This window comes from Phalacrocorax carbo, chromosome 8, assembly GCF_963921805.1.
Source record: "Phalacrocorax carbo chromosome 8, bPhaCar2.1, whole genome shotgun sequence".
In the NCBI taxonomy this organism is placed as follows: Eukaryota; Metazoa; Chordata; class Aves; order Suliformes; family Phalacrocoracidae; genus Phalacrocorax; species Phalacrocorax carbo.
The window spans coordinates 24,314,359-24,338,713 of record NC_087520.1 but is presented as its reverse complement, the minus strand read 5'-3'; the positions used below and the strand labels follow the sequence as shown (position 1 = coordinate 24,338,713).

The following is a 24,355-nucleotide window of genomic DNA, read 5'->3' as shown; positions in this document are numbered from 1 at the left end:
CTCAGATGAGGCACAACATATCCAGGAATTAGCAGTGGGGATTGAATGGGAGCACAGGCAGACTGACATCAGGGAGACAGGAGTCCTTCCTGCTGAGGCCAGGACAAGCTCGTGCCACCCACCATCCACAACATATGACACATTAGAAAAAAATCTCAGCCTGTCTCCTGGTTTCTGAACCTGCAAGGGATATAGCTTCACACCACTTCCCACACCCACCTCCCAAAATAGAGGAGCTAGAAATCACACCGTTTCTGCAAATTACATGTGAAGATTCACGTGGGATGATGTGACCCCACTGGCTCAGGCTAAGCAAGAGCCAGTAACATCAGAACAGTCACCCCAAAACTGTAACAGGAATGCCCAAGGTCCCTGCAGCCCCTGCCACCACCTCTTCCATTAAATGCAGGAGTTTTAATAGTTCTGAGACTGCTTCCCTACCGCATGATAGCCACATGCGGAGCATCCTTGCCTGGGCCCCCAAGGACCACCTGCTGGTGTACCTATTAGGTACAGCCGTGGCACCAGGTGAAAACAAGCCTCCCAACAAAGCATGAGCTCTTTTCAGGTTATCACAGGACAAAGCACCAGAGACCACATGCACATGAGGCATTTCAACAGACTTACAGGACCCTATGATGCACTTTCATTTCTCCTTCTGGCCATCGGCTGCATATTAAAAAGGCACTTTGGAGTGAGCTACAGGCAGATTAAGGGTGTTTGTAATTGAAATCAAAATAATATAACAAGGGGATAAACTGAAAACCTTCCCAGTGCACCGTGTAGGAACACTGGGCTTGAGCTGGGCCATCTGGCCAGCAGCTGAGGAAGGTGGTGGTGGTGATGGTTTGCCCTCATCAACAGTGACTATTACACTGCATTTTGTCCAAACGGCCCTGAAGCCTATTTCTTTGCTAGGATAAATTCCTCTGCTGATCTATGGTTTGTGTATTTACTGAACCACCCATTGAAATTCAAACCAGGCAGTGGAGAGACAGAGAAGAGAAACAACATTTCTGCAGTGAGATCTGACACCTCCAACTTCTGTCTTGCACACGGAAATGATTAAACTGGATTCAATGTTCATCTGAATGCAGTGAGCAGTTCTGGGGATGTTCCACTGTGACCAAGTATTAATTACCTTGTAGTTAACATGCTGTTTTAATGACCACTTACTTATTTGAGTCCAAAAAATGTCAGTTTTGATAGATGAGGGAGAATTTTCATTTCTCGTTTGAAAGCAGAAATTGCATAGAAATGGATGCAGGGATGCCTGTACTGAGAAGTGAAGTATCCCATGTTCCTGGGGCAGCAACCAAAATTCTCCAGCACCTTTCAAGCAGGAGCCGCAGGATTTGATTTTGGGGAGCACTGAGATTCATCAGCTCCTGCTGAAGCCCAGAGACCTCAACTGTACCATCACTTTCGACAAGAGTCAGGGGAGGGTCTGAGGTCCCCCAAGCTCTTTCTGACATAGGTTGTGCCTCTTGCAGAGTATTTCCATGGGATGTGGCTGGTCCAGTTTTGCAGGGTGCAGGTGCTAAAGTTACTCAGCCACTTTGGTCCAACTTAAGCTGGACCAGGGCCAGCCATCACCAGCACTGCAGGCACAGCGGGTTTTTGTGGAGATTATTCTTAGACAGCAGTACTTGCCTCTCTTGACAAGTTATGCCCTGAAAGAAGTCTCCACTGACTTTACTGGAGTTATTCCGACTTGCACTGATTTTACAGACAGCAAAACATTACCCATTAAGTCCACTCCTTCCTCATGCTTTACACATCAGTCAGATGATTGATAAGCATCAGGTGAGGCAGTAGGAAGCTCCTGATTCTCTACCAGATGCAAAAATGCTTCTCAATCAGACTCTGGCCAAAGGTCCCTCTGAACAAATCAGTAGATCGAATGATAAATACAGTTTGTAGTCTTTGTTGAAAATTAAACAAGCCCTGACAGCTGTAATTTGGAGATGCTGTTTAAAGTAATCAGCACCAATTACAATCTTACCAGCAACTTCAAAAATTGTCTCTGCAAACACATGACTGTGTTGACTCCTGTAACTGATAGCAAAGGAGGAGAGATGTGCTCCAGCCACCTTTGTGGCAGGGATCTGGGCATTCACCATTTTAAGATGTCTTCATGGGGGCAAGCCTGAGAGCATGGCAAACCACAAAGGGTATGGTTGCAAAGGTTAAAAACATGAAGAAGCAGGGGGAGCCAGGGAACTAGTTGAGCTTAACCAGCTGAGAACAGCAGGCTGGTCCTGGGTGGGTGAGACAGGCGAGCAGAAGGCTCCCAGTCAGGGGAAGAGAAAGATTCTTGATCTATCCTCTCCTTAGGGTAAAGGCCACAGGAGACCGAAGCTGGATCTCAACAAGTTTGTGAAAGGGGTGAACAGGACACAGCCTGAGATGGTAGGGATCAGGCTGGGTGGCTTGGCAGGCCAGCTTCACCTGGAAGAAGCCAAAAAGCAGCTCAAACCTGAGCTGAGGTACCCTGGGAGTTGAGGACCAGCACATACTTGGCCTCTTCCACCTACCAGCTAGCATCACTGTCCCACCACAGTGCCAAGAGCAGAGTGAGGAAAAGGAGGGAGATGAAATGACAGAGCACATTTTGAAGTCCTCACCTAGAAGAAAATGTCCCTGCTCATCTCGACTGCTTCTGCTGAACCCCAGAAGGTGTCTCCACCGGCCCACACTGATGCAGGCTGCCCAGCATGTCCCAGGCAGGCAGTGATGCCACAGCCCAGCGCGCTCTCCCAACAGCACTCTGCAGCAGGTCACCACAGGGAAAGGCAGAAGGTGGTAAAGCAGCAACAATAACAAAGAGAAGAAAAACCAAAAAAAAGCTCCAGTTTAAGATACTTCCTAGGGTCACATCCCAAAATAAATCAGACAGATGCTTAAGCTCCACCCTGCTGAGTATGCTGGCATCGCTATCCATTCCCTGTCCAGAAGCAGAGCTCATCACACCAGCAGAAATCAAAGATTTAAGGCCATGTGTGGCTTTTACCCTGATTTATACAGTCAGTGTAAATGGCTGGTTAACATCGCTGCTGAGTTATTATTAAACGTCTCTTACATGGTACAATATAATTGCCCCTGCTTTACCAAGCACAAGGCAGACACACTCTGAGGAAACTTGCTCACAGTCCAACAGCCCCACTGAGCTCCTGGGGACAGGGAAAGGGATGACCAGACAGGATTGGCCTGGTCCAGGGGACACCAGGGACAGCTGAGGACAAGTGAGGGGTGATGGAGGCAAGCAGGCAAGGGAGAGGGGGCAGTTACCACCGAAGAGGAAGCAAGCAAAGCAAGCTCACAGTTGGAAAGATTTCCCTCAGACAAGAAAGATGACTCTCCCGAGGGCAGAGCAACTGAAAAGATGGCACTGAGTTAGGCACTCAAAAATACACGGCATGCCAGCTGGCCTAGAAAGAGCCTCGGGGTGCCCAACACCCCAGGGACTCCTGCCTCTCTCTGCTATGCAAGGCACAGGGTGGGAAATAAATTAGTCCTCCTCACACCATCCCACACCACTATCTCTGGGTGGGCATCTCATTGGGCTGCCCTGCTCTTTGCAGAGCCCCATTAAACCTCCCTGTAAGCTGAAGTCCCCTCCAAGCTGCTGTGCTATGACGAGGTAAAGGTTTCCCCTCTCTTTGTCCCTGGCTGCCTCCCTCTCCGAATCAGGAGATAAAGATTTATGGTGATACATTCTCAACATCCCAAAGTCCTCACCCAGGCTGTCTGAACATAAGATCCACACTCCCTTACCCAAATTGCTACTTGTTCTCTGAGTTGGCAAAGACAATCCACCCACTTCTGTGAGCTGCACAACCATCAGTGCTTCTGCACAGCTACAGGGGCAGTAGTAATGGCAGCTATTCACCCTGTGGCGACTTTCAGGGTTGAAGAGTTGGGCCAGCTGGATGAGAGATGTGGTGGTTTTTTTTTAAAAAAACAGGGTCATTTAACAAAGTCTATTGCAGCACAGGGCAGCTCCTCACCTAGAGCATGTGGAGCTGGTGGCTGTGGCAGTGGTCCCCTCCCAGCACAGGGGGGATCTCAGTGCAGGCAGGCAGGCAGAGCTCTTGCATGAGGTGAGCATCACTGGCAAAGCAACCATTGGGGAACCAAAATATTGGCTTTGGCCTCTTGGCTTTTAGAGGAACAGCAGGCATTGCTTCTGCTCTGCTCTGGGACAATCTCCTGCATCCTCTGTGATACAACAGGAAAATAGAGCACTGGCATATGCTGGGCAGATCCCAGCTTTTCTGAAAAAGAAATATGTTATGATGCCTTGAGAAATTATCTCCCTGACTGGTACTCTCCTTGTCTGCCTTAAACCAGCTGGTAAGCAGCAAGGGATCTGAAACCCAATCAACACGCATGCTGTCCATCCACTATCCCAACATCCACCTCTCGAGGGGAAAGAGTGGCTGTGCAGAAGGACAAGCACCAGTTCCACTGTCTTGTAAGAGTCCAGCCTCACACAGGACAAAATTCCTATTTTCTGGAAGGGTTTTCACTGTGAATCCCTGTCTCAGCAGCAGCCAGCTCAGGGCTGAAGATGGGACCAGAAGGAGCGCTGGGCTCTCCATCACCTCTGCACTAGGAAGTCCCTTGGACTAGAAGGAATCAGCACAAAAATCCCCAGAGCAGATTCATACCCAAAAACATATGAAGATTTGACACATGGATTCCAATTTGGCTTGAGTCCCTACTCCTAAGAGTTTAAAGATTTCACAGCTACCCTGTGAAGACAGGGATGTACCAGCAAAGAGCACAGTGATAACAGAAATTGCTCTTGGGCAGAACAATGCCAGTGGGTTCAGATGGATTCTTCCTTACGGAAAGCTGTTCGATGCACAGCTTGCAGGAAGCAGGAAAAGAGCCAAGGGTGAGAAACAGCTGGAGAAATTAAGAGAAATGAGGTCTGGAAAATTATGTCACCTTACTCATCATCACCACATGCAGTGACAGCAGGTCAGCAAATAAACAGGAGTAAATAGCCTATCCTGCCACCCAGATTTCATCTGACAGCTTTCCTGCTCAGTGCTCTGCCAAAGAGGCGAAGTGGAAGTGACAGCAGCAGTTCCCGAATCGATGCTCTCGCTCTGCCTCAGCCAGGCTACGACAGCGAGCTGTTCCCATGAACCAAAAAAATCAACATGTTTCATAACCAGTAAAGCTCTGCAGAGACAGGCCTTGAACAGCAGCCCAGAAGCAACTAAAGCACAAGCCACCCAGGCAGCACATGCACAATGGCATTTATAGGGTGAAGGACGCTGTCTGCAATGCAAACATACCTCTGGTTCCCACTGTGTGCCTTGGGTAATGGTGATGTTCAGAAACCAAAGACAGAAGTCAGGTGCTCCCCAGGTTCACTAGCTAAACATTGCTGGCAGAGCAAGAAGTCACCTTCTAGCCAGCATTTGCTGACTGGCTATAAAGCTGGAAGGCAACCCCCATCCAACCACAGCCCACTCACAAATATCTCCCGTGCTTTGTCCTGGTGGCACAGGGGACTGTCAGTTGCCTGACAGCACCGTGGGTGGGATGTGCCATGCTTCTTACCCAGTCAATGCTTTCTGCTTCACCTCCCCTGCCCTCAGTCCACTCCTCCAACACCCTGGGACTGCATCCCAGTCTGCCAATGCAAATGAAAGCTCTCAGGGTCTGTCACCCTTGTGCAAAGGAGGAGGCTGAGCCTCAGAAAACCCAAGTGTAATAGTTAAAGTGATTCCCACGCAGCCATTCTGGGCTCCAGCCTCTGTTGTGATGGCCCAAGATAAGAGTCCTCCAGGTGTTCAACAGCATAACCGTTGATCAGAAGCCCTAGGGCAGCAGAAGCTGTATCAAACCTGCAGCTTCCCAGCAAATGAGCTGGGAAAAAGCAGTGGCATGCTGGAAGGCACAGAGACGGAGAGTGAATGGTGAGGGTCACTGTGCTGAAGGTGGAGAAGAGAAGCTTACAGACATGCTGCAAATGGGAAATCACCACCCCTCAACCTTCGTCTTGATAAAGCATCACCAACCCACTGGGTTTATGTCTCTAATGTAGACTTGGTAACAACATACACTCACTTACTCCTAGCTCCAACCCCCTCCTTGGCACTCACTGTATTTACTTTTCATTCTGTCTGGGTGGAACAAGTAGCAAATTTCCCCAAGTCTCCCTTGCTTCATCTCCCCAGTGTTTCTGTCCACAAGTACAGAGCCCCTCCATAAGCTGTTTACAGCAGCCACTCTGCCACCCCAGAGGTGAAGCCCCCATAGCACCCAGGCCTCGCTCCAAGAGACTATCTCCAAGAAGTAAGGGGCCACTTCTCTGTTACACAAACCAAACCACTTCTCTGCTGCTGCCAAACCACACATGGCTGAAGGATGCACTCAGCAGCACATTTCTATCACAACTCAGCCCTCCTTTTCTAAATCACCCACAGGATTTAAGCAGGAAAAGTAGCACCCACGGGGCTACTAAAGCCCAAAACATACTGCTGCAGGGAGCCAGTAGCACTGTGGGGTGAGACGGGCATGTTCTACTGTCATTCATCTGAGAGTCCCCAGCATCAGGGGCATGGTGGATGTATGTACTTCTGATGTATATTCTCTCTGTTGATGTTGCTACCTCTCCCCTCTGGTGGCTGACAGAGAACTGCTGTCACATTTTTGCCTTGCAGTGTTTTTCACTGTCTGCATTTTCCATTTTTCCCTTGTTATAAAAACAACAAAGCAAAACCACCATCAAATATAACATAGAATTGGTGGGTTTTTTTGGTCAGTAACAAGGCTGGGATCTGGCTTGCAGGGACCCTGCAGAGCAGCCTGCCAGGGGACATGGAAGGAGAAGGGATAGAGGCATGAGAAATTACTAATCCTATAGGAAGACCCAATTGGGAGGAGAAAGACTCCTGGTTTGTTCAAAACAAATTGGCCATGAAAATCGTGGATGTAAAGAGTAATTTTCCACATGTTTAGCCCAACAAACCTTTTTCCCAAAGAACCTGGATTACACTGGATTTGTAGCCAAGAAGTTCCCACTCTCCAGAGATGTCAGATCAACACTCAGAGGGGGTTTGACATGTGCCACAGAGGTGCAAACCTCCCTGCTGATCCATCCTGGCACACAGACCACTCAGCATGTGTTAGCTCTATCCCAGAGAGGGAATATGTCTCGCATGAAGACAACAAGGAGGTTATGCAGGAAAGAGCAACAGTCAAAGTAAATGGCAAGGCATGAATCCTTAACAAGGGATGAAAACTCTAGAGAACAGCTAAGTTCGGGGATGAGCCTTTGGCAGCCTTTGTCACAGATCTCTAAGAAAATCCTTGTATACCCTTTGGATTTAATGTTTTCTTTTTGATGGGAATTTTTGATGGTAGTCCCAAACAAAGCTGAGGAACTGGATATGGCCCTTAGAAAGGGGGACCAACCAATCCTTGTGGAAGAAAACTTTAAGGTAGGAAGCATGGAATGCTTGATTTTGGCTCCATATCTACTATCTCCTGCTGGGTGATTCTGGAGGTCCATTCCAACACTGCATAAAACATCTTGGTGCAAAAGCTTAACCCAGCTTTGAGCTACCAAAGGTCCAAGGCGTGAGGAGAGACTAGTCTCCGTCTGTCTCTAACCACACAGGTCTAGGAGAGGAGTAACCACGAGAGATTTATGGCTCAGTAGTGTCAGAGAAGGGGCATGGGTTGGCTTGAGTTGGGCATGTCCAACCACACAGCAAAGGTTGGACTATATTGCTTATATGATTGCTCTGTTCAAAGTAGCAGCAGTGACTACAGAGTAAGGAGAAAAAAATGGGTTGAACAATTAGAAGAAAAAAAAAAAGCACACAGACTCTTGTTCAGGCAAAGAAACAACATTTTTCTCTCCTGGCCAAAATAAATGCCTACGTCTGATTGATGCTGGGAGTCTCTGATGATGGTCTCCAGCAAGGACAGATGTATGGATGGTTAAATTCTATTGATCTCACCTTCATGAGACCTGACGCTTGATTCCCTCAATGTCAGACTGAGTTAGTTTAATCTGATAATTTAGAATACCAACAGTGCTTCATGTGGACCAGAAATAATATCTGACATGCTGCCCTTCTGCCGGGCTCTTAATGAGCAATTTGGAGGTGTTAATAGCTTGGAGACCATCTTCATTTCCAGCTCTGCCACAGAGGATCACATGGTGTCTGCTGAGGGACCCAGAGAGAGTACATTACTGCTTAATTAGCATGCAGAGCAGAAAAGGGAGCTGTTGTAACATCCACAGCACTAACGAGCCAGCAGAGGGGCTATGCCAAGCCCTTTGGAGCAGAGGCTGCTGTCTTCTGCCAGATGCTCAGGACCCTCAACTGCTACCGACTCGGCAGAGTTGGGCGACTCTGAATCTGCTGGAAGAATGAGCAGCTCCAGGCTCAGGTCCAGCAAAGCCAATTTGGGTGGGGATGGGTAATTAAAAGCTGAAAACTGATTCAGCATTTACATTTTCAAAAACCTAAATTGGTTCTAAAAAAAAAGTAAACAGGCAACCAGCCAACAAGTGGCCCCAAAGGAAATTTAATTCCACACAGGCTTCACTGTAACGTGCTTGTTTCTCTGTTACTATAAAATATATGCATTGTTCTACCATCAAAATTAGATTTCCCTTTAGCTTGTAATTAAACCCTAATCTAATTTACCAGGAGATGACAGGGGCCTCCAGGATGAGCTTACAGCCCTGCTCCCCTTTCACTACCCACCTCCCTTCACCTGCTTTTGCAGACTTTCCTCTGCATTTTAGGGTCTGTTCTGAAGGTGCCATGCATCAAGAAGGGCCCCCACTAAAGAGTTCTTACTTGGTAAGACCCAGCTGTAAATGGGCTACCCCAGTGTCCAGGTCTTCTCCCCATGCCCTCCTCATAGCCATAGCCAATTTCCAGTTCCCAAAAGGTCATCTCCTCTGAGCCAGATCCCAATCCTCTAAACAAAACTGTTTATTGATGATCTCAATTATTTGTAATAGCGGCACTTCAATGCACAATGGTTAACTTTGATCAGTTTCCTAGGGCATTATGGAAAAACCATTTGCTATGTAATTAAAACTGCCTAGACTAGACTAGACTTTTCTATGCAGGGAGGCCACAGAGGGAGGAACTGCTAGAAATGTGTTTATAGATGTGCTCCAGCATGACTGAAAGATTGCTCTTGGGCTTGGAAACCACAGACCAGAGCTGGATAGCCCTGCTCCCTGGGGATGTTCAGACAAGTCCTCCCACCAACACCTACAGCTGTATCTGAAGCTGCAGCAGAACATGCCGCTTTGCTGTAAAACAATAAATAGCTGTTTCATGAATGTTCCATGCAGGTTAGCAGATGAAAACTCACTTCACCAAGGTAGTGTTTGCCTCAGGCCATGAAGGTCTGAGAAAGTAGCTTTCCACACCAGCTGTCCTTCCCAGGGGAGTCAGTACGGGGGCTATAGTGAAGCAGCAGCAAGAGACTGGGACAGCAGCACATCATTCTGGTGGCAATGCCTGTGTATGTTCTTAGTATGAGATGACAACAAATAGGGTTGGCAGGGAAGGAAAAGAGGTCACATTATATACCTGCTTGTCCAAGTGCCTATGCGTGGCTTTGTAGCTGGAGATAAAGCAGGATTCTGGGTTATGAGCTATGCGAAAAGTATTGGTAGTGTCTTACAGTCCCAGCTTGTCTGGAGAACTCTGCCTCCTTCCCAGCATCAAACTAGTGGAGATCACCTACTCCCCAAGCATCTAGCCTGACCGCAACTGGTAGCTGTTATTTCCACAAGAGAAAGTCGAAAGCAATTTGTCAGATCCCAGGCAAACAGCCTTGGTCTTTGCAAAGTATAAACAGGACACAAGGAAGAAGAGGTTTAAGAAGATGGCAAAGGTGCACATACCTCATCTGGTGCACATAGCTGTCTGTCAGGAACGACCAGTGGTACTGTACAAGAAGTGGGCTGCAGTTGGTCATCTCAACATAACGCACATCTTCAGTGTCGTTCAAGATGCAGCCAAAGTCCAGGGCCATGGTCTGCATACGGAGATTTGGAAAGTAGACCTCTCCCCGCATGGTGACCTGCTCCTCATGAGGGTGCTCGAGAAACTGTATCTTCAGAGCCTTCTCTGCTACCCAGATATTCAAACTCTCTTCATAAGCAGGGTTAAATCCAATGGAGAGATGAAGTTCCTCCCCTATCTCCAGCTTCATGGGCTGCAAGATGACGATGAGTATTAATCACCACTGTGATGAAGTCCCCAGGTCTGATGGCATGAAACATGTAAATACTCAAAGTGTGACCCTAACGTGGCCTTCTCAGTTTGTCCTTCATTGTCTTTACAGGGAGCACCTGACCACAAGCACCACAATGCTTTTGTCTGAGGCTATCTCGGGCTTATATCTCTGTGCTCTGCATCAGTACAAGAGGGAAATAAATATTGTTCTATTGAACTCTGGACACACAAAAGCTATATGCTGAATACATAACGAAATCAGCACTCTGGCTAGCTAGGGCCTTTTGCCCTGACTCTAGAGGAACTCCTTAATCCTCAATCCTCACAGCACAAGTGCAACAGCATTGCAGCCTCACCCCTTTCAGGTGCTAGTCACCAGCATGGCACACAGTGGTGGCTGTGCCTACAACAACATGTTTGGCAGAATCCATATCCAACATCTTCCACTGACAACAGGTCAGGTGCCAGGCTGGAGGAGCATCCTCAGCCTTCCTGAAAGCAGGGTTGCCCTTGAAGGGAACAAGCTGCTCTTGAGGTTATCTGAGGATGGCTGCTGGAGAGCTGGGATGGCTTCCAAGAGACACCTTTACTACATGGCTTGCCCAGACCTACTTGCCTGTTTCCCTCTCTTCATATCTTAGAGTCAGGATATATTTCCCACATCAGATGATATTTTGTTTCCTTCAGCAGCTCATTTTGAATCTGATTTGGTTCAGGCCAGTCTACTGCTGACTCTGAAGAATAAACTTCTCTACTGGAGGACCTCCCAACAGAAATGCACTACCACACTCCTCCCTCTTCAAACCCCACCAGCAGGAAGGTCCATGGCTGCTCACCTGGACATCTGCAGATAGGGGCTGCAGATTCACATTGCAGATTATGAAGGGTTGCTCTAAGGCCAGGACAATGCTGAGTGGCAGGGCGGAGATGTTTTTTAAAGAAAGAGGCTTGTACTGAAGAGTTAAGGCATCACTGGGTTGCTGCAGAAACAGGAGACAAGGTAAAAAAAAAACAATCTGAAGTGGCCATGGACCTCCTTCCTCTTCTGATGCGTTTCTGATTTTTCAACCCCAAAAGCGCATACATCTCTATTTACTACTTTTTTTAGTTTCTACCCTTCTAGAAGGTTTTTCTCTAAGGTATACCAGACACTTTCCATGTTTAGAAACCACAGCATCCCCTGGGGGACAGGGAAAGAAATAGGACCCTAAGAGGAGGCAGCTGCTTGAACAAGATCAAAACCAGAAAGTGAACCCATATGGTTTGTCTCCAGTTTTGTATCCTCTCTCAGGCAGAAAGGCACAAGATGATTTTCACTCACATACAGTAATGTCTTACAACCTTATCAGCTCTAGTAGCCTCATAAAAGCAGTGATACTAGTCAGAGGAGAAAAGCAAGCAGGATTTGCCTACAGCGGAGAGCCTGCAGAAGCCTAAGGTTAGCTTTGAACATTTACATGCACATACAGTCAGCCAGAAACCTCAGTCCAGTGGCAACGTGTTTCCTGCTGCCCCTGCTACAGTGACAAGGTATCTGTAGCTTCAAAGCTAAGCTCAGCCTAAGCTATTTCTTCCTGTTTATGCATTGCTCTATATAAACTATGCAGGAAGCCCAATCTAGGCAGTGTTTGGGAAGCTAGTTCTGGGTGTATTGATACCAAATGGCTGCAGTGTCATAGCACTCGATAAATTGGAGCGCATGGCATCAAGCAGACCACAGGCGAACATCAGGGAGAGCTGAAAAGCTTCTAATTAAATCTGAACTGCCTGCTCACAGGATTTTGTGCTTCTCTGGATGCCTGGGAACCGGGAGAGACCTGAAAACACAGAAACTAAATAATGAAATATCTTCTCTTTTTCAGACACCTTGTGGGAGAGGGAAAAATGATACAGGAGTCAGGAACTAGAGACTAAAGGGCACCTGCTTTGCATTGCTGTTATCATCACTGCAGCTGAAGGACATCTGCAGGTCCTTTGAAGGAGGTCAGGCTTGGGGAAATGCAAAGAGCTCCATACCAACAGCAGAGAGGACAGAGGAAAAAAGAGATGATGGTTTTTCATCATCAGCCTAAGGAGTTGACAGCTATCAGTTTTTTTTGTTTCCCTACAAGATCAGTGTTCAGACTTCACTGTGCCTTGGAGGATCCTCAAAAACCTCCCTTATTCTGAGTACAGAAACTGGCATCTCTAGAAGTGGCCATGATCCCCCCACAACTGGCAAAGCAGCTGTAATCTCAATTTTACTTTGGTGAAGTTAAAAAACAGTCCCATCTCTAAAAACGTCTTTACTTTACAAAGTGCCTCAGGAAGGGTGAGGAGGAAATTTAGCATTGCTCACCTGCGGCAATCTGCTCTCCCACCTGCAGCCTCAGCACACAAGGTGGCTGTGCAAAGCCCACACTGTTATCACAGGTCCCACACATCCCACCCTGTGTCCTTGGCTCAGCAGCTCAATTCTGTCTCCACATCAAGAAGGGCAGAACAGAGCTGGTGAGACTGTCCCCAACCCCAGAGGAGTGAAATAATGATCTCAGTGTAAATGGCAAAAGCATGGTCCCACTCAAAGCCAAAGCCCCATGAACCTGGAGAAGCTGTTTAACTTCCTCCTTTGAACACAAGCACACACACCCCCACAGGCTTTCAGCCATCAGCCATGCTATTAAATGCCAGGATGCAATCCAGAGGCTTACCTTCTCCACCCGGAAAATGATTTCTCTGGAGGACACTTGCAGAACAGGAGCAACAAACTCACATGTGACATCCACCTGCATTATCTGTGCCTTCCCTGACTTGCTCCCCACAATGGCGTGACACAGCAGCCGCTCCTTCACTACCTGCATGCAAGAGTCACATGTCATCCAGTGGGTGCTAGCAGGGCATCCAGAAAACACACTGCATTTGCTAGCCACCCAACCGTGGACTGCCATAAGTTACGCTCACTGGTCTCCTCAATAGCCCCTTTTTCTTTTTATGCTGCATCTTATTTATTCTGCACTCAAATGTCTGTAATGCTACACCCTAATATCCATAAAAGGCACTTGAGAGTCAGGTGCTGCCTACAATTGTAATAATCCCTGCACCAGATATTGTTTTGATTTGCCATTCCCATTGCCAAGCATAATACAGAAAGCTGCAGGAACTGGTTAAAAAAATATATAACTAAATTAAGGGAAACAGGTGATAGAAGGGCCAATGCCAGCAAAATCTCCCTTAGAAGTGGAAAAACCCAAATAGCCAGCCTGCCTTCAGGTAAAGAGGGGATCATTCATTCCTAGGATGTACTGTGCCCTCCTAGAGCTGGTTTTAAAAGAAACCTCCCCAGGAAAGAGATGTCTTGCACTTGAAAATCCTCTGCTTAAGCTGGATGCTATTCAAGACTTTTACCTAATTTCTCGTGGTTTCACTTCTGCAAATTCCTCCCTTTATTTCTCACTCTTCCCTCTGATACAACACCAAAACCCAACTCCTCCTCAGAGCCTCCAGGCTTCAAAATAATTTGTGTCACACAAGAAATGCTGGGAGTTGGGCTCCTTTACCAACCTGAAGAGTATTAAGTTCTCAAGACCCAAGGAAGGTGGAAAGCCCACTCCCAGGGTCTTGGCTTTGACTGCAGGAGCCAGGTAGCCACAGCTGACCTCACAGATCTCCTTTTGGCTTTACAGGCAAGACACGCTCACCAGTGTCCTGATCAATTAATTTCCCTTCTGGTACCTTTTTCCCCCTCTTCAGAAAAACCTTTGGGTTCAGAGCTGCACAGGGACAGTCCCATCGCAGTCAACTAGGTGAGTAATCAAGTCTTCCTCAAGCTACCACTGAGGCAACCCTTTAAAAACACCTTTCAAAACACTATTATCAGCAGGAGCTTAATGCAGATTTATTCCACATTCACTTAAACATCTGTGCCCAGTGGTCCTGGAGCCAGGGAATGCACACCAGGGTTATCTGGCAGCTTCTCTGCAGAGCTGGATTTCCCCTGAAAAGAAGGGTCCAGGGAGGAGAACAGCCAGTGATCCTGCTGAAATCTCCCCTCCTGAGCTGCCTTCCAAGGGTGCTGCAAGACCTGGCTGCCCCTGGGACACTGGGGCTGGCTGAGAGCCTGAGGAGAGCTGTTACGGAAATATTGACAAAAGTCAAGCTGTCAATTCTAATGATCCCTGGGAATGGTTTCCCACATGGAGAACGTCACTCCGATCATTAAAGCTGATACACTGTTCATTTTTCTCCTCCAGGACTAGCTCTCCAGAGGCTAGACAAGCCCTCTGCCCATGTTTGCCCACAGAAGAAAAACGACGCTGCTCCCAGACACTCCCTTCCCTTTGCAGATGTTTTGATTTATTCACTGCTTCCCCCAGATATATTACTTTGCATTTTTTAAATTTACTTTCTGCCTGTGCTCCCAGCCTAACTGTAACTTATTCTCTCTGCCCTCCCTTTTTGCCTCAGCACGCAACACCTTTTAACCTGCTGCTTTCCCCTGAAGTAGCAATATTTCCTTCAGCCTGTATTTTTGTGTCAGCAATTTGGGTTTATGGTAGCTATGGAAACACAAAAAAGCCTCAGCAATGGATGGATGCATACGTCAAGGAAAGCAACTGGTGCTGCCATGGTAACTTGTGGCATTAAAACAGTTTCTTGAAAGCACTCGCTCATCTTCTCAGGCAAATGTCAAGGGGCTGCAGAAGCAGTCCCAGTGGAGGTGAGCTGATGGGGGACCTCACCTGGGGAGTGCTGGAGGAGCCTTCCAGCACCATCTCCATAGTCTTGCCCGGCATCAGCTCCATCCTCGGTGGTCGAAGCTTAAACACAGGACAGGCAGGTCTGGGACTCTGGGAGGAATCTTTGCCCTTGGTGTTACTGACAGCAGGGAGGCGATCATGCTGGCGAAATGGGGCGAAACCTTCCGTTGTCCAATAGAGCTGATGGGTGCGTCGTCCTTTGTTTGTTATCTTGAAGTGGTAACAACAGGGATCCAGGCTAGAAAAGAAGCAGAGATGGAAAATTGCATGGGAGCTGTCATTTCCCAGCTACCACCCAGCTTCGGTGCCCCGATGGCCTTATCTGACTGTACATTCAGCAATAAAGCCACCTCTAAAAAGGCTGACTTAGCTCAAAGCTACAGCAAGAGCCAGACCTGGTTGCCCCTAAGTTTATCAGCATTCAGCAACTGGTCTGTTTGCATACAGCAAGGAAAAGCTTCATGAATAACATCATCTCAGTCACTGAGGACAGAGCACCATCAGCCTTTGGTCCTTAATACTTGGAGTGTTTTTCTGAGATGCGTCCTGCACGTCTTGCTGCATCTGCCTGGCAGATAAGGATGTGGGGGTGGTGGTTGACAGCGGCTGAACATGAGCCAGCAGTGTGCCCAGGTGGCCAGGAAGGCCAACGGCATCCTGGCTTCTGTCAGGAATAGTCTGGCCAGCAGGAGTAGGGAAGCGATCGTGCCCCTGTACTCGGCACTGGTGAGGCCGCACCTCCAATATTGTGCTCAGTTTTGGGCCCCTCCGTACAAGACAGACAGGGAGCTGCTGGAGCATGTCCAGAGAAGGGCAACAAAGCTGGTGAAGGGTCTAGAGCACAAGTCTTATGAGGAGCGGCTGAGGGAGCTGGGGCTGTTTAGTCTGGAGGAGACTGAAAAAATGATGTAGTGAGGTGGGTGTTGGTCTCTTCTCCCAAGTCACTAGTGATGGGATGAGAGGAAATGGCCTCAAGCTGTGTTAGGGGAGGTTTAAATGGGAGATTAGGAAAACTGTCTTTACTTAAGATTAGTGAGGCATTGGCACAGGCTGCCCAGAGATGTGGTGGAGTCATCATCCCCAGAGGTGTTAAAAAAAAATGTGTAGACGTGGCACTTGCGGACATGGTTTAGGAGGCCTGGTGGTGTTGGGTTGGGGGTTGGACTTGATGACCTTAGAGGTCTTTTCCAACCTTAATGATTCTATGAGTCTATCAGATGCTAAGCTGGCCTGTCCTTGCTGCAAGTGGATGGAGAAGCAGGCTCCCTGCCATATCACCTTCCCCTAGGGAGCTGCTGCTTCAGACAGCTTCCTCTGAAGATGCTACTGGGGAGCTGCAGAGTATATAGATTGATCTGGTCATCTGGGCACCACTTGCCTCACTGGTGGGGTCGCTGCCCTGGCACCCATGGTATCCCCCCTTGGCCCTCCATCCCTTAGGGAGCATCCAACTCTCATCACCCCCAATATATCATCCTTTGCCTGAACAGTGCAGCTGGTTGCGTTTTAGGAAGGTAGATGCACACACTATGAGAACACAGGATCAACAGAAGTTTCCCCTATACAAACACAGCAGCAAGAGACCAGGTCTAGCTGCTGAGGGAACAGAGCAACAAGAAGAGATTAATAACTTGAGCTAGATATAAAATCAAATGAATATTTAATAGAAATTGATTCTTTCATGTATAGAAGCACTAACTGCAGGCTAGTCTGGAGCAATTATTTTACCCTCTATCAATCCAAGCATGATCAGGACAGTAATTGTACCTGAAAGTTACTGTCTCTGAGAGGTACACAGTATGTGCTTACAAAACGCATGTCTGTTGCATGCCGCTAAATACAAACACAGAAGTGACAGTATAGAACAAACTAGTCTTTGAAACTGACTGTTAAAAAATGATGCGTACAAGCTCAGTATGAAATGGTTTATGTTGTGGACAGCAACAGATGAAAGCTTAGAGAAGCCCTGGGTAGATGCACAATTTGTGGTTCTGGGAAAGCCCAACTCATCTGAGATGTTGCCTGGCTCTTAACTCAGCTCACTCAGTGACAGCTCTGCAGCTGACAGCAATGGCAGCAACTCCAGACAGAGCCTGCAGGCAAAGGCGTGAAAAGGGGCAGAGGATGATGCCATGAACTATGCCAACATTGTCCCCTGTGTTGTGTAGCCAGTCTGTGGCTGCACAGAGCACAGGACACGCTGGACAAGCACCAGCCTCCCTGCAACATCCTTGCTGATGTGGATGGCTTGTGGGTATACATTTAAACTCTTAAAATCTATCCTAAATGCTTAAGGTAGGATTAACCTGCCCTTTCTAACCAAAAATTTAGGTATCAGAACACTGTGGACCCTCTTTGCAGCTAGGGAAAGGAACATGCACCTTGAGATGACTCCTGTTGCCCCAAGACGTCTCCAACACAAGGCAAGCAGCACTTTGAAAAGGCTAATCTTCCTCCCCTGTTTACAAGGACGTGCCTGGTTTCAGACACTCACGTTAGGATCAATGAACCTCCTCCTCCAAGCAAAGCTCTTTCAATTAACACTCAATTTATACCACCCAACCTCAGCAGACTTCTCTCCTCTTCAGAGCTGGTCCTGCAGCCACCCCCCACTGCCTGTGCCCCAGGCTGCCGCTGAGGCACTGACAGAGGAGATGGCAAGGAAAGCAGAAGAAGAAACTAGGAAAGAGTGAGTACATCCAATAGAGAGCCGCCCAGCAGGGGAGACAGGGAAGACAAGTGAACTGAGGGATGATACGGGGGCAAAGACAAATTCTGCTGCTCCTCCAAGACTCCCAGGCAGAGGGGAAATAAAGCAGCACCATTAATTTAGTCACAGAGTTGCTAACAAGATACCGCCAAGGTTTTCTGCTGTTGTGAGGTGATACTCCATAGAGAGTGGAAAAGTAAGCAATGTTATTGCAGGGGAAAATATGTTTATACTTGTAATGGTGCCTTTTTCAGCTGGAGGCTTCTGAAACCTGCTGTTTTCCTCCAAATCTTTATTTGATAAAGTGAGGAAATAATTGTGTTGTAACTGAGGGCAAATCAGTGACAATCTAGTAACTGGTTTCCATTTTGGTGGCTTTTGAGGATATCTAATAGCTTTCAACTGGTCATAAAATGTTTCTAAAGAAATTCCTGTGGCTTCAGTGACAAGGAGCCAGGACCTTGATCACTGAAAGAGAACAAGCCTGAAAGACTACAGCAAAACTCCTCCTTGCTGAGCCCACCAGAGAAGCAGGAGCAGAGAAATACCCTTACCTGAAGTGGGGTCCCAAGTTGAGCTCCGGAGCAAAGGCTTTATCAGTGACAATTGTGGTGCCAACGCCGACAGCCCGGACAGGGATAACATAGGTATGGCTGTTCTCTATGAACAGATTCACCTCATCCTTGAATTTCTCAGTGTCATCCAAGTTTGCTATGACAGTCACAGACACCTCAGTCTCAGGGGGGATCACTCCTTTGCTAGGTTCAATCCTCCAGCTTGAGCATTTGCCAGCCTGTAAGACAAGCCAAACACTAACTTAGGATGGAAACCATGGACCCTGGTGTCTTGTGGGGTGCAGGAAAAGGAAAGACTAAAGACATGAGGGTAAAAAACATAAAGGCTTAATTTCCCTGAATCTAAGCTAAAGTATCTGGAAACAGAAACTATACAGGAGCTTATACAAGCTGTATTTTACCCTGTAACAGACTCACTTCATTAACCCAGTTTTGCCCAACCGAAGGGATGCTCATTCTCAGGGGAGGGCTACTTTACCACTCCTGGCCTCCCAACAATGGTGGCCAGGTTTGCAAAAGGCCCAAGGCCACAGGAAGCCAGGACTGCTCAAATCCCACCATGGCAGCCACTGTGGCTGGGGGATACTGCTGAGAGCCTGAAGAATAACTCTGCAGAACCAGTTGATCAAAACCCACAACACCAAAGTCTCCTTTCCCAAGAGTTAGGCAGTGCTTCTCAACAGCCCCTGAAGGACTAAAGTGCTTCTTTCACACTGATTATCAGCTGCAGAAAGATGCCCTGATATCCTTTGGCTTTGGAAAATTCAGTTATAATGTTTACAGCAGGGCAGTAAAAAAATAAGCAGAAAGAAAACTGCAAAACATTTGCCCTGTGGGCATGGTCTGGGCTTCCCAAGCACTGTCTTCCTCTGGTTTCTTACAGACAGGAGGTCAGTAAGGGCGCTAGACCCCCAGTCCACCTAAAACCACATTCACAGGGAGCAAGCTTGCAGCAGAGCAAGAGAAATGCATGCAGTGCTCCCTGGCCAGCACAACACACACTGGGATGTAGATGTATGGCTTCAAAGTGTCCATCACGGTGTTGGTAGTACCTGCACCTCACAGTTCAGTGCTGTGCATGGGATGACAGGCACTACTCACCCAAAACACCTCCATGTTGTAAGAGAAGCAGTTTTTTGCCTTTTTTTTTTTTTTTAATAGAAAGAAACAATGCACTTGGAGGCCTGACAGGATCCAAGCAAGTGCCTGATCCAGGTGAAGTTAGCTTGAGTTTCCATCCATCAGGCTGGCGGCACTGAGCTGTAACAGGACACCAGCCAGCTCAAAGGAGAACATAATCAGAAAACTAAGCAACACTTCAAAGTCATGGAAAGTATTATAAATAACCCCCCAAAACGACCTCTGCTAATGAGGGTAAGACTAGCTGGAGGCCAGGGAAGTAATAACTTGCTGAGCATTCAGGGTCCCAGCAGTGTGTAGGTACCCCAGCTACGGTATCTCCTTAGGCTGACTGTGCCCTGCATGGAGAGCAGGTCAGGTCTGCATGCCTGCATCCCAGGATGGGGCATGCCAAAGGCATCAAAATTATTCCAGGCACTGGCAAAACTAATAAACTCAGCTCCATTTAATTTATCCTCTAGGGATGTAAGAGAAATTCTCAAAAAAAGCAAGATGAGAATGGGATGGAGGAAGGTCATCAGCACAGGCTAAACACTGAGGCTCTGCTTTTCCATGAGAACCAGGCCTGGCTTTTTTCACTCCTACATCCTCCACATTCATTATTACCTGCAACATGCTCTCCACAATTCTGTTTTGAGACCTCATACTCTGTTAGGGAATATTCTTATATCCTCTTTGAGATCTGGTTAATTATAATTTTGTTTTCTGCACCGCTGACCCTCCTTGGTTGCAGAGTAGAAGCAGCACTCAAAAACCAGGCTGAACTCAGAGTGTCTAACTAGACTGGAAGATGGCAAACAAAGCAAAATCTGTCAACAGAGGTTACTTGCTTTCCCAGAGAGAGTACAGTCACTGAGCCTCCTGAAACCATCAAAAAAAATATCTTTTGTCTCAAAGGCCAGTGATGCACACAATCCCAGGCAGATAGACAAAAGGAGACTGATATCACCAACCACAAAGGATCCCATCAACCGCCTTCTGTTGTCCCTGCATCCCGTGCATAGCTGATCACAAGCCTCAGAGGCATCCACTGTACTGCCATCAGCTGAGGGCTACTCAGCCAACATGTTCATACTGAGCCAGTGAGTGTTAGGTTTTCATTGACATTAACGTACAACTTTTCCTCTGATTCATGCTGACACAGGGTAGCTCGCTTGAAAAGGAGACCTGATAGCTCTGCTCCAGAGGTGAATCTGCAAGTCTGCTATCTGACAAAGCTCATTTATCAAAGCTTGGCAACAAGCCAGGCAGTAAATTGTACCCAAGAAACTATTACTGAGGAATAACGATAGGCTGTCTCAATGGAGCCACACTTTGAGTTTCCCAGGGTGGCCCAACACAAACCCACCATGCCCTGCCAGGCCAACAGCCCACTCTGGAGGAGCATGATTCGCACCATGTCCTCATTCCTTCAGTTAGCATTTGGTGTGTGTCCAAGGGACAGCACAGTGCATCACTGAACAGGAGACCTGCCAGGACCAAAAGGCCAGAGTCCCTCAGGTTTCTAGGTCAGCTTCTGCCTACACCCACCCAGGCTGTGTCCCAGAGACAAGAGATCTCTTGGAGCCATGCTAAAAGACTCCATCACTTTAAAGACCAAGATCTAACTTCTGATAACATCCCTCCTACTTGCTTATCCCCAAATGCTCTGAAAAATTATGCAATAGCTGTATGCACAGGATAGACAAAGACTTGCTTGCACTATTGGACATCAGAGTCCCTGAGTGCCAGGCAAGGGTAGGGATCAATCACTTAATCAAGAAGTTCAATGCTGAGATCATTAGCTTCTCCCAGGACAGATTTCCATTGTGAAAGACAGCTGCCAAAATTTGGTGATAACAGACACCAGTGTGCATCTGAGAGATAGATGGATGGCTGCCCTAAGGGACGACTGAGGAGCCACCACACTCAGTTCTCTTGAAGCTACTTAAAGCTAGTTAAATCTAGAATTTTAAGATTTAGATTTTTAGAAAACTAAAGGTAGTTAAATAGATCACATTAAAGTGTTCTGGTCATTCCGGCCTTGTGTGAGTGAAAAAAGAACTCAAAAATGCAGCTGTGCTTTACCAAGCCATACCACTGGCGAGACAGCATTCACACCTTGTCGGACTGACACATCACTCCTCATGGCGGTTGCGCATGAAGGGGAAATAAAACCTCGTCCTACCTCAGTTGTGCAGAGAGCCATGTCCCAGGTGTTTTAGCAGTCCTGAGGTGGGGGATCCTGCACTTCTTAATTTCAAAGCTACTCTTTATCTGCACAACTGGCAGTGGCAGAAAACAGCACAAAAGCACCCTGAGTCCCAGCAGGAGGTGGGGGTCAGAGTGCGAGGCTGGCTAGATACTCCCACCAACACCCAGCCTCCTCCTGCACCTCAGCACCAGCACGTCCTTGACAAAACCATGGGGACCACTTTGGTTTAGCCTCTGCCCCAGAACACCATCAAGGGGATATTTTATGAAAGAGGTAGGGCCTCTAAAACCAGTAAAAAAAAAAATAAAGCATGGCACTCACTGCCACTAACAACACAGCCTAATTTACCACACTTGTTTCAGCTCATAGCAGACTGCTGAGTGAGCGAATGAAGCTTTTGTCCATCTGTGTCCCCTGTCCACAGTTCACCCCTCCAGATCCCATCTGCCCTCCCCCCTGGGCTGAGGAGACCAGTGCCACTGCTCTGCGCATCCGGGTTCACCAGCCAGGACACAGGCACAGCTTGGCCAGCTGCTGCCAAGCACAACATTTAATAACTAAACTCCTCCTGCTTTTCCTTTGGGAATAGCACTCTGCTGAGTCACTCTTGCTTGTAGGAACATAACCGCCTTGAAGACTTCTACCCTTCTTTACTTCAGTTGGCCAATGGGTGCAGCACAATATGATAAGCTTAGTTTCCCTAGATGAGCAGAATAACAATTTCTTCGATTACGGAACTACATCCAATTTGAAAGGACATGAACTCATATAAGACACCTGACATGATTAAAAAAAACCAACAACAACAACAAATCACCCACCCCAAACATCTTCCCTGTGGCCAGGTTTCAGGCACCTTTTCCAAGGTCTCCTCCATACCTCTGCTCATCTTTTTAAGAGCCACATGCTCTGGACCTAAGCCTGTGCAACACTGGGAGGGACAGAGCCTTCTACCTCCCTCCGGTTTTCATAAAACCAGTCACCAGCACAAGACTGGATGATCCTGGCCCTGACCCATGCCATGAGTTTTCCCAGACATGGTCCAGCTCTGGCAAGACCAAACTGGGTGGAAATCAGCAAACTGGCACCGCTTTATTAGCAAAACACAGCCTTTAAAAACCAAACTAATGGTTGAGTCTAAAGGTGCACCATGAAGCTCTGGTAGGACAGCTCTGGAAAGAGTTAAGCCTCTGCATCTTATCTTCAAAAGCTCTGCTCACCTTGGAAAAGACCATGTATTCAGGGCCAATGCTGCCCTGGAAAGTTAAATTAACACTTATTTCTAAATAGCATTGCAGATCTCATTTGAAGGGGATGGCACTGTCTTAGTGTGCCTCACTCACAGGTGCTGGGGGGAAGTAATTTACAGTAGATTTAAAAACCACTCTTGCCAATTCAAGTCTGTTCCAACTTCAGTGAGAGCAGTTGGAGAGAGCTATGAACAATGCTGACACACTCTTCAAAGCCTTCCCTCTCCGGCCTGCACAATTCACTCAGATAACAAAATCGCCCATCAGCCAGAACAAGAAACAGAATCACTAAAGGAGGATCCCCTTAGCAGCACTGCTTTTATCTCCATGTTTTGCTGTTTCTCCATATGGCTGTTTCTTTAATAAAGAGAATGTTGTCAAATGCTTGAAATAAGCAATTAAATTAGTAAACGAAACAAATCCTGCACTAATGAGGAGAGAAGCAAGTATGGGAATAGGAACTGCGTTTTCTCTCCTTGCTTACACCGAATTTGACCAAAAGCTTTTATACACTGCCTGAAAATCAGTCGATTTTCTCCAGTGAATCCCAGTGAGAAGATAAAGTTACAGCTTTTTTGCCTTTTTTTTTTTTTCCCCACAAACAAAACTTGGTCTCTTTTGCAATGTCAACTCCAGTTGAATCTGATGGCAGCCCATCCCTGGGAACATGGATCTGCTCGCCAGGCACTCTCCTGAAGATGACAACACATCTGGCTGTAGAACCACTGCTAGAAACAAGGTTGCAGCAAGCTCCATCAGGAACACAGGGCTCTGGATCAGGGAAGTCAAGGATCAGGTCAGAGAAGACAGGACCCCAGATTAGGAAACCGAGCACCATCACTAGAAGAGAAAGTCCCAAGAAAAGACTTTCTCAGTCCTCCCTCACTACAAGGCACCAGGAAACCACTGTTTGCCTCCCTGAGGTAGGACATAACAGACCCAGCACGGTGGTTATGCAGGCAGAAGAAAGCTGCCACTGATTAGCAGAAATTACACCCTAGGCCTGCCTTTTCTTTCCTGATCACACAGACATGATACGCAGCTGCCTTCCATGATGCTGAAATGTCATTCTTAGTAGCCAAATAGAAGATTCCTGAGAAGACAGAGCAACAAAGAACAAGTAGGAAATGGTCAAAGAATGATGTTTCTTCCACTCTGCAGTGAATGCAAACACTTCCATTAATCAATACAACTCTCTTCCACTTGTCAATATGGCAAAAATCAGACACTTAAGGAAACAGGAAAAGAAGATGACAGCAGCAGCAAGGAAGAGAAACAGCCACCTTTTCCAGCAGGTCACATCAGCCCCCAGCTAAGCTGCAGCAGCTCCTTCATCCAGCCATATTCCGCCAGTCTTTTCTACCCATGGAAAAAGGCAAACCCTACCCTTGCTGGATCCAGAGGATGCTCTAACAGGGCTGCCTGGCAGCTCGGAAAGCAATCTGACAAGGAAAAGTACATCAGACACAGGATTCAGGGGATAAGCATGGGATGGCACTCTGGTCC

General features: G+C 47.4%; 1 protein-coding gene across 1 annotated transcript in view; it reads right to left on the bottom strand.

The window, feature by feature from the left end:
• The window catches only part of HYDIN (HYDIN axonemal central pair apparatus protein), a 149,758-nt gene that overhangs the window by 56,665 nt on the left and 68,738 nt on the right, over positions 1-24,355 (bottom strand). The window contains exons 18-22 of the mRNA XM_064459217.1: positions 18,245-18,483; positions 14,963-15,218; positions 12,935-13,078; positions 11,081-11,224; positions 9,911-10,224 (exon numbers count right to left, since the gene is read on the bottom strand). Coding sequence (XP_064315287.1) covers positions 9,911-10,224; positions 11,081-11,224; positions 12,935-13,078; positions 14,963-15,218; positions 18,245-18,483 — 1,097 coding nt within the window. The remainder of the gene's footprint in view (positions 1-9,910; positions 10,225-11,080; positions 11,225-12,934; positions 13,079-14,962; positions 15,219-18,244; positions 18,484-24,355) is intronic.